The sequence below is a fragment of the Gastrolobium bilobum genome, unplaced genomic scaffold (genome assembly GCF_033153095.1).
Source record: "Gastrolobium bilobum isolate Gb01-03AN ecotype WA unplaced genomic scaffold, APGP_CSIRO_Gbil_v1 utg9112, whole genome shotgun sequence".
Classification (NCBI taxonomy): domain Eukaryota; kingdom Viridiplantae; phylum Streptophyta; class Magnoliopsida; order Fabales; family Fabaceae; genus Gastrolobium; species Gastrolobium bilobum.
Window position 1 is genome coordinate 15,153 of NW_026897171.1, and position 12,071 is coordinate 27,223.

Consider the following 12,071-nt stretch of genomic DNA (forward strand, 5'->3'; position numbering starts at 1 on the left):
ATATATATATCTATATATATGGATTAGGATCATTTTACACTCATTTTTTAATAATGTGAGCCATTGGATACAAGTAGATCAATGGTCAAGATTGAGTGTAAGTTCTAATTCTTACACCGGTGTAAGATGATCCTGCCCCTATATATATATATATATATATATATATGACTTATCGTTTCTCAAACTGTTTGAGATAATTTTATTTTCGGTCACTAAATTATAATCGTACAAAGATGGATTAATGGTGATAAAGGAAGAGAAAGAAAAAGAGAATCATAACCATTCAAAGGAGATTCAATTAATATAAAGAAATATATAAACAAAATGATGTAGTTTTTGGAGAACCGAAGATAAATACATCTAAAGCAGTTTGAGAAATATTTTTCTCATATATATATTTGCTGGAAAGTATTTGAATACTTTGCTGGAAACAAAGTATTCGATTACTAGTTAAGAAAGTATTTGAATACTTTCTTAACAGTAACTGAAAATTGCAGCATTTTGAGTTCCAAAGCATTTCAACTTGCCTCCAACCATTTTTAATGCAATACCTTGACTTGATAAATAGATTTTGAAGTTATAAAACTTGTCAAAGTTCTTTTCATGAGTTTTTCAAATTTCTTTCAAGTGTTTGAAGTCATGGATAATGTATACATATAGATAAGTATTCTTTGAGCTCTTTCATTCAATATTAATCAATTACCTTTACAATAGGTCTAAGTCCTATAGATGTATTACTTGTAAGTTCTATGACTTAGGTACTTCCGTTCTAGCTTGATTATTGATCTCTCTTTGGACTTGGTTATGTGTCTTGATGGTTTTGAATCCATTGACTTGTTGAATTGCTTCTTTATACTTATTTTTTATTGTTGTGAGTTGTATCACTCTTGAGGTCTCTTCCAATTTTCATCAAAACTATTGTATTATTGAAATCTTCATTTTGAGTACATTGGTTCCATACTATCTCCTTCCAAGCATGGGTTTTTCTCCCTCAAGACCCAAGCTTTCAAGTGTTTACAAGGTTTGAAAGGTGAAATGATGAAAAAAAGTAGTGTCTTTCATGAGGGAACAAGAGTTCCCTTGAAGAAGAGAGAGAGATGGCAGCCAGTGAGTGTTTAGAGGCGTTTTCTAGGGTTTAGGAAAACGGGAAAATGATGTGCAAGGTTAGAGAAATGTGGTTTTAGTCACTTCAGTGGGTTCCTCTAACCTTATCATGCATGTATTCACTTAATCCACTCATTAACTTTTTTCTTAACTTAAGTTCGGCATCTCTTATTATTTTTAGCTCACTAACATTTATGAATAATGATTATTAATTTATTTCTAAGCTTCCAGTTAATTTCGCTGGTACATATTTTTACCGCAAAATACACAATATTCTCACTTTTGCACTAAAAGTGATTTAGTTTTAAATACTTGGAATTTCCTACTAAGATTATCATAAATAATTTGTAGTCATTTTAACTCCATAAAATTCATTGAATAATAATCGTACATTATCTTCAAGTTTTGGGTAGTATTAGCCCCGGCACCCGGGCATAGTTTAGGCCCAAAAGGGAAGCTCAAATTAAATGAAGTAACGCGATTGGGCCGACATTTGAATCAGACCTTTGCTCCCCAGCTGTCTGATTGAGCTTTCGAACTGTCGGGCTGGAGGGGAAACTATTATGGACTAGATCCATATCTCAACAAACTCACTAGTAAATGATCAAGGGGCATATCTCAACAAGCTGATCAGTAGAGGATTGGATAAACTCTCTATCGCAACAACCTAATCAAAGATGCTAACAACATGGAGGCATTCAAGGCCTGAGCCCAAGATTGTAAACTCTATAAATAAAGGCTAAAGACCCCAGGTACATACTTTTGAACCTTTTTTTAGTACAAGAAGGGCCAAAGCCCCATGAACCTATTTTACTTCTAGCATAATTGTGCACACACACCATGCTCTAGCTATTGCCGTGTTATACAAGTATACAGTGATCCATACTCCCATACAGTATCTCTCTCATAGACATCCGTGAATGTATCGATCCAACATACAATTAACACCCATTGGGTGTACATTCACAGTTCACCCGAACCGAACACAAACAATACGATGGGAAAGGATCATGTGGTATTTAACATGATTAGCATGAGAATTTTATTTTTTTTATGAACAAATTAATAGTTACAAGAGATAAGAAAAAAATATTAAGATAAAAAGGAAAAAAAAATTAATGTTTCTGTTTTTACTGCATAGAAATTTTCTCGACTACTTTCACATAAAAATGCATGAGTCTCATTGTTAAAAGAAGAGGGAGAAAAGATCTATGAGGTTCAATCATTTTTATGTGAAGAAAACCTTTAATGCAACAAATGTAGGTACATCTATACTAAAAGGAAAAAGTTTTTTAGATTTAAAAGGAATTAAATAAAGAAGTACATGTTAGAATGGAAGAAAAAAAATTCCATTTTTAGTAAAAGAGAGTACCTAACTCGGTACTTCAGTAGTATTAAAGAAATTTCTTTTTATGTGAATGTGACAGAGAAATTTCAGAAAAAAAATTTATTGGTCTACCTATTGATAATTTAAATTATGTAATATAATATTGTGATATTAATTAACAACTCATTCCGTTTCCACATAATCATTTTTCCTGTCTCCCGAAATTTCACAGTCATATAACTAGTAAATCTCTGGAACATTTCAAATTATTCCAACTAAACTTTTATTAAATTTATTAAAAAAAAAGTTAAAAGCCTACTGCCATTAAATATAATCCTTAAAAAAATAATTATATATATTCATGATGCGGTTAGAACATTCCATTTTTCTATATAATTTGTTTATTTTCGTAATATTGTGTATTTTTGGCATGAAATATTGGTAAAATCTGCATGCAAGGTTACACGTATTCACTCTTTCAAACACTTGCGCACCCCCTCTGGCTGCCAGGTCTCAAACGTTTTCACACGAAATGTCGCAAAAATCATGAACAAGACAAAGATTATTAGGGTCAAAATGGTAATTACGACAATCGGTTGCATGCACGCGCACGCGTGTTGATGACAGAATAGAGAGAAGAAAAGCAGGAGTCGTAAATGATGGAAATGAATGTCATTGTTGTTAACGGTGGTGGTGACTTATCAAGTAAGTGCGGGTGGGTGCAGGAAGAAAATGAAGATGAAGGTGATGGTGGCAATTGACGACAGTGAGGGGAGTTTCTATGCTCTGAAGTGGGTCCTCGATCACCTCTTTACCACGATGGCTTCTGTGGGGACTGCCATACCAGAACCAAACCTTGAGAATGTAGGCATGGTGTTTCTGGTTAATGTGCAGCCCAGATTAGTTGAGTATGGATACCCTGTTGGTCCCGGAGGAACTGGTTTGTTCTAATCCTCACCCTATTATCTAAATATTTGTATGCCCTCAACATTATTATTCCTGATTTTTATTTTCATATAATTCGATATAACTTCCCTCAAATTTTATAAAAAAAATTAGTTATGAACATTATTTCTATTTATTTGGTTGTGTAGATAGTTGTAATCATAAAAAAAAAGTCAGTGTTTTTCCTTTTAAAAGATAAAGTGAATATCTCTTTTGGTCCTCAGCAAATTTCACGATGTCCGTTTTAGTCTTTAGCAAATAAAAAATGCCCATCGTGATCCCTAGGAAATTCAAAATGGACCCATTTAGTTGAAATTGTGGTATCTCACAAATTCAAAAAAGATCCCTATTAGTTCCTAAAAGGACTAAAATGAGTCCATTTTGAATTTTTTAGGGACCACGATGGACCTTTTTATTCGTTAGGAACTAAAACGGACATCGTAAAATTTGCTGAGGACCAAAAATGGTATATACTCTATAAGATATAGAATTATCTGATTTTAAACGAGAGAAAGCCATTAAAAAATAAAAAAGCCATAAAAAATGAAAAAAAAAAAATGAAAATCATGAAAGAGAGAGTGGATGATTTTTTTAAAATTTAAATTTAAAATAAAAAAATATTAAATTGTATTTTTTCCTTTTAAAATGACACAATTATATTTTCTATAAAAGGAAAATATTTTTCCCTAAAAAGAATGTAAGTTGTAATTTTATGCTCTTACAAAAATATTTTACCCTCCTACAAAAAATTTCTAGCTCCGCTATGAATATATACATGTTTCCACATATCATTTTACATTTTTCAACGTGCTTATGTTCATGAGAGCGTAAAACTTTCTTGGCAAAATGTGGTTCAAACAAATTGTTGGCTACTATGAACAGCAATTTATGCCTCTTCAGCGGCAGAGAATCACGTAAGGAAAAACCAGGAAGAAAGATCTGCTGCCACATTCTCTCGGGCAATGCAGATGTGCAAAGAAAAGCATGTAATTCTCATATATGCCTTTTATATAAAAACTTTATATGTTTTCAGTTTTTACTGCAATAATAGTAACATATGCAGGTGAAAGCAGAAACTATCTTTCTCACTGGAGAGCCAAGAGAAATGATTTGTCAAGCTGCAGAGGAAAATCAGGTCGATCTCCTAGTTATGGGTAGCCGTGGTCTTGGCACTCTTTCAAGGTACTGTCTTCCACTTCCACAATTCTAAAGCTAGAGCATCTTATGCTAAGATAGAACTTCAAAATTTCAAAATTCCAAGTAATGTTATCAGAATTCAAGTGTGAATGGTGAAGTTAAGGGTTGGTTACGAATTGATTAGTCCAATATTAGTCCAATAATTATTTGACTGGATCACTCACGGTTAAACCTGTGCTACTATTGAATGCTACTTGGGGGACAGTTTACGAGATGCACTGGTGCTTTAGAGGAGACCAGGGGTACCTCCAAGGCACTCTGACGCTCAAATTAATAACAATTCAAGATGTTAAGTATTGATGAAAAGATTATTATGCCTCTGTATTTATAGTAGACGAGTGTCTTACTTATGTCGTCTTAATATGACGGTCTTAATATGGCGGTGCTCATTTTTATTGGTGGAGAGTAATCATCTTCTCAGGCTAATCTCCGGGCGAGATGCTTATTGTCAGGCTAAACCCTTGTAGAAGTTTGCAACATGCAAGTGCTTGTTCTCATGCCATTGATTGGTATGGGAGTTAGGATTCTTTTTGGGTCTATTGGGCCTTCTATTGGTTGGATTATACTCTTTACATGGGAAGGTCCAGATAATGAATGAATTAAGTGAAGATTATATGAATAGGATTTATGATGTGGTGTCTAGATACAATATAAAAAAATAGATGTCTTACAGCTAAAATTTAATTTTCGGTTGAATTAGTTTTTTATATAATATCAAAATTTCTATGATTTGGGATAAAGATGTTATTGACGTTGGATCAAAATTTCTATGGTCCAAGTGGTTTAGAGTTCAATTTTTGCCCCCTTGTGAGTTTAACAAAAATATTTAACTTCAATGTTTCAAACCATAAAAAAATCCTCTTAACGTGAGGAGATGTGATAAGAAATAATATAAAAAAAAATAAAAATAAAAACCTTCGTTTGTTTACAAGTTGCAATAGTATATCTTTTGCAGTGATTAGTGTATGCTTATTGTTTTGATGTCTGGCTTGCAGATTATTTGTAGGAAGTGTAAGTGACTATTGTGTTAAAAACGCAAAAACTCCCGTTCTTATCGTGAAACCACCTATGGAGGATAGCAAGGAGCACTAAGGAAAGTTTCTCATGGTGTGTAAGCGCATCAGATGAATGCGTTAGTATTTAAACACTTTATATATATATATATATATATATATATATATATATATATATATATATATATATATATATACCCTACATGCATTATGCGTACTGTATAATAAGCCAGATTAAGATTCTGCAATCTGATCATTAGCTTGAATATGGAGAAAGACCGTGTAGTTTCAGGGCCTACAAGTTTCTTGAAAGGGAGAAAGTCCTTTATTTTGGTTTTTCTTATTGCATTATTTTTCATAAATCTTTGTGCTATTAAAATTGTATATGTCTCATCATCATTTTGCCATAAAGGATTAGAACCGAATTAAGTGTCGCTTAAAATAATGAGCATGCCTAACTTCATACAGGTGTGGAAGAAAACTGCATCGGTGATTTTTGCCTTTCTTTCAAATCAAAGCAAATCAAGAACATTGACAAACTGTTAATCAATTTATCCCTATCTGTAGATATGAATATTTCTTAAACAGTGCATCACTTATGCAGAAGAAAAAAGCATCCATTTAACTGTATCTGTTCTACCATTCCTTTATGATTTTGCATGAATTCCGTTTATTTTTCTACATTGCTAGCACCGGTGATCTTGTCCTTCTTGTGAACTATAGTCAATTAAGAACATTGACGAAATGGTAATAATTTTTTGCAAATTGAGATGATCATGTTGAAGAAAAGCACTTGGGTTGACCAAACGTTAGATCCCATATTGAAATTTCCCTTAGCAATAGATGTTTTCATTCAGAATCTTGGATTTGGTTAGGTCCAAGATTTACCTCAACTTCCAAATATAAAAAAAGAGAAATTTTGACTGGACCAATGAAACTCATCTCCTAACAATCTTTTACAACTATTTCTCAAAGGGAATTGGGACAACTGACCAGCAAAGTCAAATTACGCTCGTTTTCCTAGAAGCTAAAATTCATGACACAAAAATGTTCGTATTTAATCAGTTAGTCAAGCAGATTAGCTTCCATATCCTCATAGTGGCAGACAAGATCGTCCAATCACCCGACATCAAATCCAACACTACAGCTTCAGACACCTACATCATAAACCAGGTTCCAACTATCATTTTCATATTGGAAAATCTAGAGCCGACCACAACTTTATTCAATACACCTCCGTCGCTATACACATTCCACAACATATACGAGTTGGAATTGCTATTTGGCGAAAAGTATTCAACTTTTTACAGATAAAAAATTAGAGACATCAAAGGCAACCAAAGGAAAAGTACCTTTTTTCCCACCCTCCTAGTCTCGTTCCAGGGTCATAGTTTGTGAACAGCCTAAACTCATTTCCAAGTTTGCTGGAGTGCTGAGGCCTAAAACCACAAGGATGCAAGCCCAGGATCTCAGCTGCTCTTTCTTTCTGCACTTCACCTAAAAGTAATTGTAATACAACAATTTAGAATACCCTTTAGTAATTCTTTAAACTGAGTATCTCATAATGAACATTCTGTAAATTATCATTTTCAGTGCAATGATACTAAACAAAGCAGGATAAGTCCATCGTTACCTGTGAGTAGAAGCAAAAATGACTCTCCAGGTTGCATGAGCAAGGAAATTGTTTCAGCAACTTTCTCCAAGCACTCTTTGCTCTATTACCAAACCAATTAGCTTAGTAAGATCATCAACCTTGTCTTTCAAATTGAAAATAATCTATACTATCATAGTGTTGTAGATAGGTCCCCCACTCGGTGTCCTTTTTGTCTTCCCCAAAAAAAGAACAAAATTGCCATTACAAATTAAATTAGAGAAGCTCGCCAATTACACTCACTCCTATCTTTAAGGAACGTTTCTTTTAAATTATAGTTTTTACACGTTACAGTTTAGAACTAGTTTACTTTAGATTAAAAAGGGAGGAAACAGGTTTGTCATGCCTTATATAAAACTGGATTTTTCTTTAACACTCGCTTCGTGGGTACCTCTTCTAGTAACAAATAATTATCAATATCGTGAGTGATACAGAAATACACTACAAGAGCAAACAGGTGTCTCTAAGCCAGAAGCTGTGAGGAGACAAGAAACAATTTTTAAATATAGCTTCCATTGACATACTGGAAGCCTAAGTATCCATGACATATACAGCTCAACTCAAGGAAAAGAGATATAGACGAGGATATATAAAATATAGCACAGCCTTTGCTTTGCCCAATACATGATAATCATATTGATTAGTGATTACACTCAAACGTACAAGCCTTACAATATCATCTTCATATCACAGTACTGCCGCTACTTTTAATTAGACAAAGTGAAAAAAACACGAGGGAGGAAGCAATTAAACTTAAGAGAAGTCCAACACAATAGATTTGTCATAATAAATCTTAGAAGACCTGGAATCTATGCTTTTGAAATTTATTTGTACACTCCTAAAATAAAGATATGCCCCTTTTAAATCTGCACACATGATAGCATCTGAGCTTTAACTGAATCAAGTTATACATTTCAAACTCTTTGCAACTTGCACCAAAAAATCAATTTTCACAACAAAACACATGAGAATCAATTAATCCTCCACCCACCAAACCATTTAAAGTTTTCTATGAAGTGTAACAATTAACCGAAATGGAAGTGTAGATGGCACCAATTCACAGCAAGTAAGATTTGATTAATAAATTCTTACCAAGTAAGGAGGATCTGCAATCACAACTTTGCATGAATGCTTCAATTCTGATGGTAACTCCTCAGGGTGATTGTAGTCATAAAATGTGTAATCACTTCCGTATTGCTCAAAACGATTGTCATACTCAAGAATTTGCACAGAAACATTAGGATCCATTTTCTGAAAATTGAAGAAATGAAAAAAAAAATGTAACTAAGAAAACAAAAACAAATAGAAGCATATCAAAATAATCAAACCACTTTATTATACAATTAATTATTGCTAACAACGTTACCAAAACAAAATTATTGCTAACAATGAAACAAGAGTTAAACATAAATAAATAAATAAAACTCCAATTTCAGTAGCAGAAATCGAATTAGGAATGAGGAATTACCTTGAGATAAGCATAGAGAGTAGGGCAAGCGATGCAGGCAACGCGAGAATTTACGCCATTGCAGAGAGTGAGAACCTCTTCAGCAACGGTCTTTGCGGTTTCTGCGCTGTACCAGAACTGGCTTAACCTCCAATCCTCGGATACAAGAGCAACATCGGTATCCGCGGCGTTTCCGGCGTGGGAATCGGCGACGGAGTGGCCCTTCTGCTCGGCGAGGAATTCTTTGAGGGCGGCGAGAGCATGAGAACTCAGAACCGGTGCGTCGTCCTTTTCTGACTCACTGAGTCCGTGTACCGAGTTAGGGTTCAGTTCGAGTTGCTCCTCCATTTTCTTAATCTTGTGTGGGGGAGAGTAGGAGAAGAGCTTGTTGGGCACAGTGGCACACAGAGAGGAGCTAGTGTTGTTTGGACTTTGGACCGGGTCTGGTCCAACCGGGATCTAGCCTTTCCGGTTGGGCTTCACAACTGAACCAACCGGTTTAAGCTGAAAAAATTGAATAAACAAAATTGGAAATTGAACTAAGCGTTTTGATTAATTTATTTTTTATTTTAAATAACTTATAACTCTCAGGCGAAGCCATGTGTTATCTGGGTGTGATATCGACTCGGGCTAAATTTTAACAAATTATACTTATTATGTATAATTATATAATTAGTTATAATTTGACCGGGTTAAAATTGTAATCTGACCCGGATTACAATTTATAATTTGACCGTATCTAAAGCTTAAAATAGTTTTGGTAAAAGATTTGGGTAAGTTGTTGTTATGGACCAGAGGAAGGCCCACGATAGCGAGAAGCCCAAACCAAATCAACCCCGAGGTAATCTCTATAAATAGGGACCAAGGACCACAGGTATGACTGATCTCTCTCACCCTATTTCATTAAGACACGACAGTGCACACATACACACCCCTTCTGGCTAAAGTCATCATATAGAGTGTAGTGATCAGTTGTCCCCAAGATTACCTAGTTCATAGGTATCTAGAGAGAAAGTCCTAGATCCAATATCAAACACCCGACCTTCGGTCGGACATATCTGTCTCAGGCAGAACATTGGCGCCGTCTGTGGGAACTTTTTTCCATTACTACGTGATCGAAAGCCGTAATGGCGAGAAACACAAGAAGTGGATAGCGACAACCATCAAGATTGAATTTCAGGATCAAGCCCATCTCTCCAATTATGGAGAATCCTTTGGATCATCGGCAGATAGATCCAGATGCAGTGCACGTTAGCGATGTGCACTCCGAGTTAGCATCGAACCCGGCCATAAATCAGGACGCCCCGTATGTACAAGGTCTGCAACCAATGGAGGAACAAAGGGTAGAGGCTGAACAGGCACCAATTGAGACAGTGGGTGATTCTCGAGTAACAGATCTGGCTGTCGCGGCGGTACTTCGGAGGATGGAGGAAATAGAGCGAAGGCACGGGCTTGAAAGGGAGGCAGGTGCTAGACAAATGCGATAGCTGGAAGCTCGTATAGGTCGAGCCGTGAACCCGAACCCAGAACGCGGGTCATGAATGACCTACGGATCATCAGCACCCCGGTGAACCCCGATGGAACCCGAACTCAGGCGAGAACAACTGGAGAAGTCGAAAACCGACCTCAAAGAAGCACACTCATCATGAATCACAATCGAGGGCCCGAAGGTGGGAGAAACCCACTAGGGCAGCCGGAAAGGCTGGGAGAGAACCCCCAGGGCCTACAGATTGGAGACGTCCATCCCGGAACCCCAACCCGAACGATGTGTCCGGGGTTTATAGGAGGAAATACCATAGGGGGCAATACAATGATAGCCCCTTCGTGGATGCACCGTATCCGGAGAACCTCAACTTGTCTGAAATCCCGAAGTATGATAGGACGCAGGATCCCCAAGTGCATTTGGATGCCTTTGACACGACTATGTACATTAAGGAGATTGAAGAGCCGTTGATAACCCGGTTATTTGCAACCACGCTGACAGGAACGGCTCAGTCATGATTCTCATCTCTTCCAGCGGGATCCATCAGATCGTTTGAAGAGTTTGGAGGCAGATTCTTGCTGAATTTTGCTACGAGCAAAAAACAACCAAAGTCCGAATTTGCACTAGGAAAAATCAAGCAACAGCCTGGCGAAACCTTGCCGAAATATTTGGACCGCTTCAAATTGGTCGCCTTACAAGTTCCCGGGTTATCTGAGAAAGTTCATTTGCATTTGGTGATTGCTGGATTACATGGGTCCTCTAGGCTGGCACGATCCGTGTACAAAGATCCAGTCCGAACTCTAGTTGAGTTCACTGCACGGTCCAAAAAATATCTGGAGCTCGAACAAATGGAGATTGAAAATGCCGACCCAAGGCAACACCTCGGCCAGGTAGAGAAGCTTGGAAACCGACGTCAAAACGAGTTCCGTGGTAAAAGGCCAGAAGAAAAAGTTCCAGCTAAAGTAAGATTTGATATATATGCACCCCTAAATTCATCCAGGTCCCAAATCTGGAGGGAGGTAGCATCCAGTGAAATGAATAAAGTGGATAGACCACGGCCATTACTAAATCAAGCCAGTCTTGACCAATCCCGATATTGTGCGTTCCATGATGGCCATGGTCACACCACTAATGAATGCTGGGATCTCAGGGACGCAATTGAAAAATATATCAGAGAAGGAAAGTTGCGTCAGTATCTAATAAGGACTCAAGGATGGAAGAATAACAAGAAGAGGAAAGGAGGACGACCATCGAGCCTGCCCCGGGATAAGAAGTTCAGGGATGAGAGCCGAGGTAAGAAGTCGGCCAAAGAAAAGGATGAATTCATAGAACCCGAGTTTGAATGCAACGTTATTAGCGGAGGTTTTAGCGGGAGAGGCGATACCATGAATGCCAGAAGAAAGACTTGAGGGAGGTGCTTTCGATACGAGAGCGGCCTAAGTTTAAAGAAGCTGAACACCGCGACTGTTTTTTAAAAAGGAAGAGCTTGAGGATGTCATGCCGGGGCACGTTGACAGGTTAGTTATCACAGGCACACTGGTCAATTGTAAAGTCAAGAAAATGTTCGTCGACAACGGTATCTGTGCCGACATAATTCTGTGGCAGGCATTCCAGAAAATGAACCTGGATGTGGAAGATTTGAAACCTTGCAACACGGCGTTGATAGCGTTCAATGGCCGTGATACTATCCCTAAAGGATATATTGACTTGAGGCTTACTTTGGGAACGAGGGAGGCTTACAAGTCGGAAAGGATAAGATTCATAGTAGCTGACTTCCTGTCGGAGTATAATGTAATTCTGGGAAGGCCAACTATCCATGATTGGGATATGTTGGTCTCCACCAAGCATCAGAAGCTCAAGATGATTGGTAAGCAGAACACGGTCATCACCATTCATGGAGATCA

At 37.0% G+C, this 12,071-nt stretch overlaps 2 protein-coding genes across 2 annotated transcripts; one reads left to right on the forward strand and one right to left on the reverse strand.

Annotated features, from left to right (window-relative positions):
* Positions 1 to 3,250: 3,250 nt before the first annotated feature.
* On the forward strand, positions 3,251 to 5,665 carry LOC133304683 (universal stress protein A-like protein). Its single transcript, XM_061504741.1, has 4 exons — positions 3,251 to 3,371; positions 4,259 to 4,362; positions 4,440 to 4,558; positions 5,569 to 5,665. The coding sequence occupies exons 1-4, from the start codon at positions 3,251 to 3,253 to the stop codon at positions 5,663 to 5,665; spliced, it is 441 nt and encodes a 146-aa protein (XP_061360725.1).
* A 724-nt stretch (positions 5,666 to 6,389) lies between these two features.
* On the reverse strand, positions 6,390 to 9,063 carry LOC133304695 (uncharacterized). The gene is made up of 5 exons (XM_061504753.1): positions 8,706 to 9,063; positions 8,330 to 8,488; positions 7,220 to 7,301; positions 6,939 to 7,083; positions 6,390 to 6,743 (listed from the first exon to the last, which is right to left on the reverse strand). The coding sequence occupies exons 1-5, from the start codon at positions 9,030 to 9,032 to the stop codon at positions 6,728 to 6,730; spliced, it is 729 nt and encodes a 242-aa protein (XP_061360737.1). The 5' UTR covers positions 9,033 to 9,063; the 3' UTR covers positions 6,390 to 6,727.
* Positions 9,064 to 12,071: the final 3,008 nt, after the last annotated feature.

What these genes read in the sequence shown, in the direction of transcription:
- LOC133304695 (XM_061504753.1), bottom strand. Translation starts at nt 9,032, where the DNA reads ATGGAGGAGCAACTCGAACTGAACCCTAACTCGGTACACGGACTCAGT. An exon ending in CTCTCTATGCTTATCTCAAG is followed by an intron (nt 8,489 to 8,705) that starts GTAATTCCTCAT and finishes TTCAATTTTCAG; the next exon opens with AAAATGGATCCTAATGTTTC. An exon ending in ATTTTTGCTTCTACTCACAG is followed by an intron (nt 7,084 to 7,219) that starts GTAACGATGGAC and finishes AATTACTTTTAG; the next exon opens with GTGAAGTGCAGAAAGAAAGA.
- LOC133304683 (XM_061504741.1), top strand. Translation starts at nt 3,251, where the DNA reads ATGGCTTCTGTGGGGACTGCCATACCAGAACCAAACCTTGAGAATGTA. An exon ending in TGTTGGTCCCGGAGGAACTG is followed by an intron (nt 3,372 to 4,258) that starts GTTTGTTCTAAT and finishes TACTATGAACAG; the next exon opens with CAATTTATGCCTCTTCAGCG. An exon ending in GGTCTTGGCACTCTTTCAAG is followed by an intron (nt 4,559 to 5,568) that starts GTACTGTCTTCC and finishes TCTGGCTTGCAG; the next exon opens with ATTATTTGTAGGAAGTGTAA.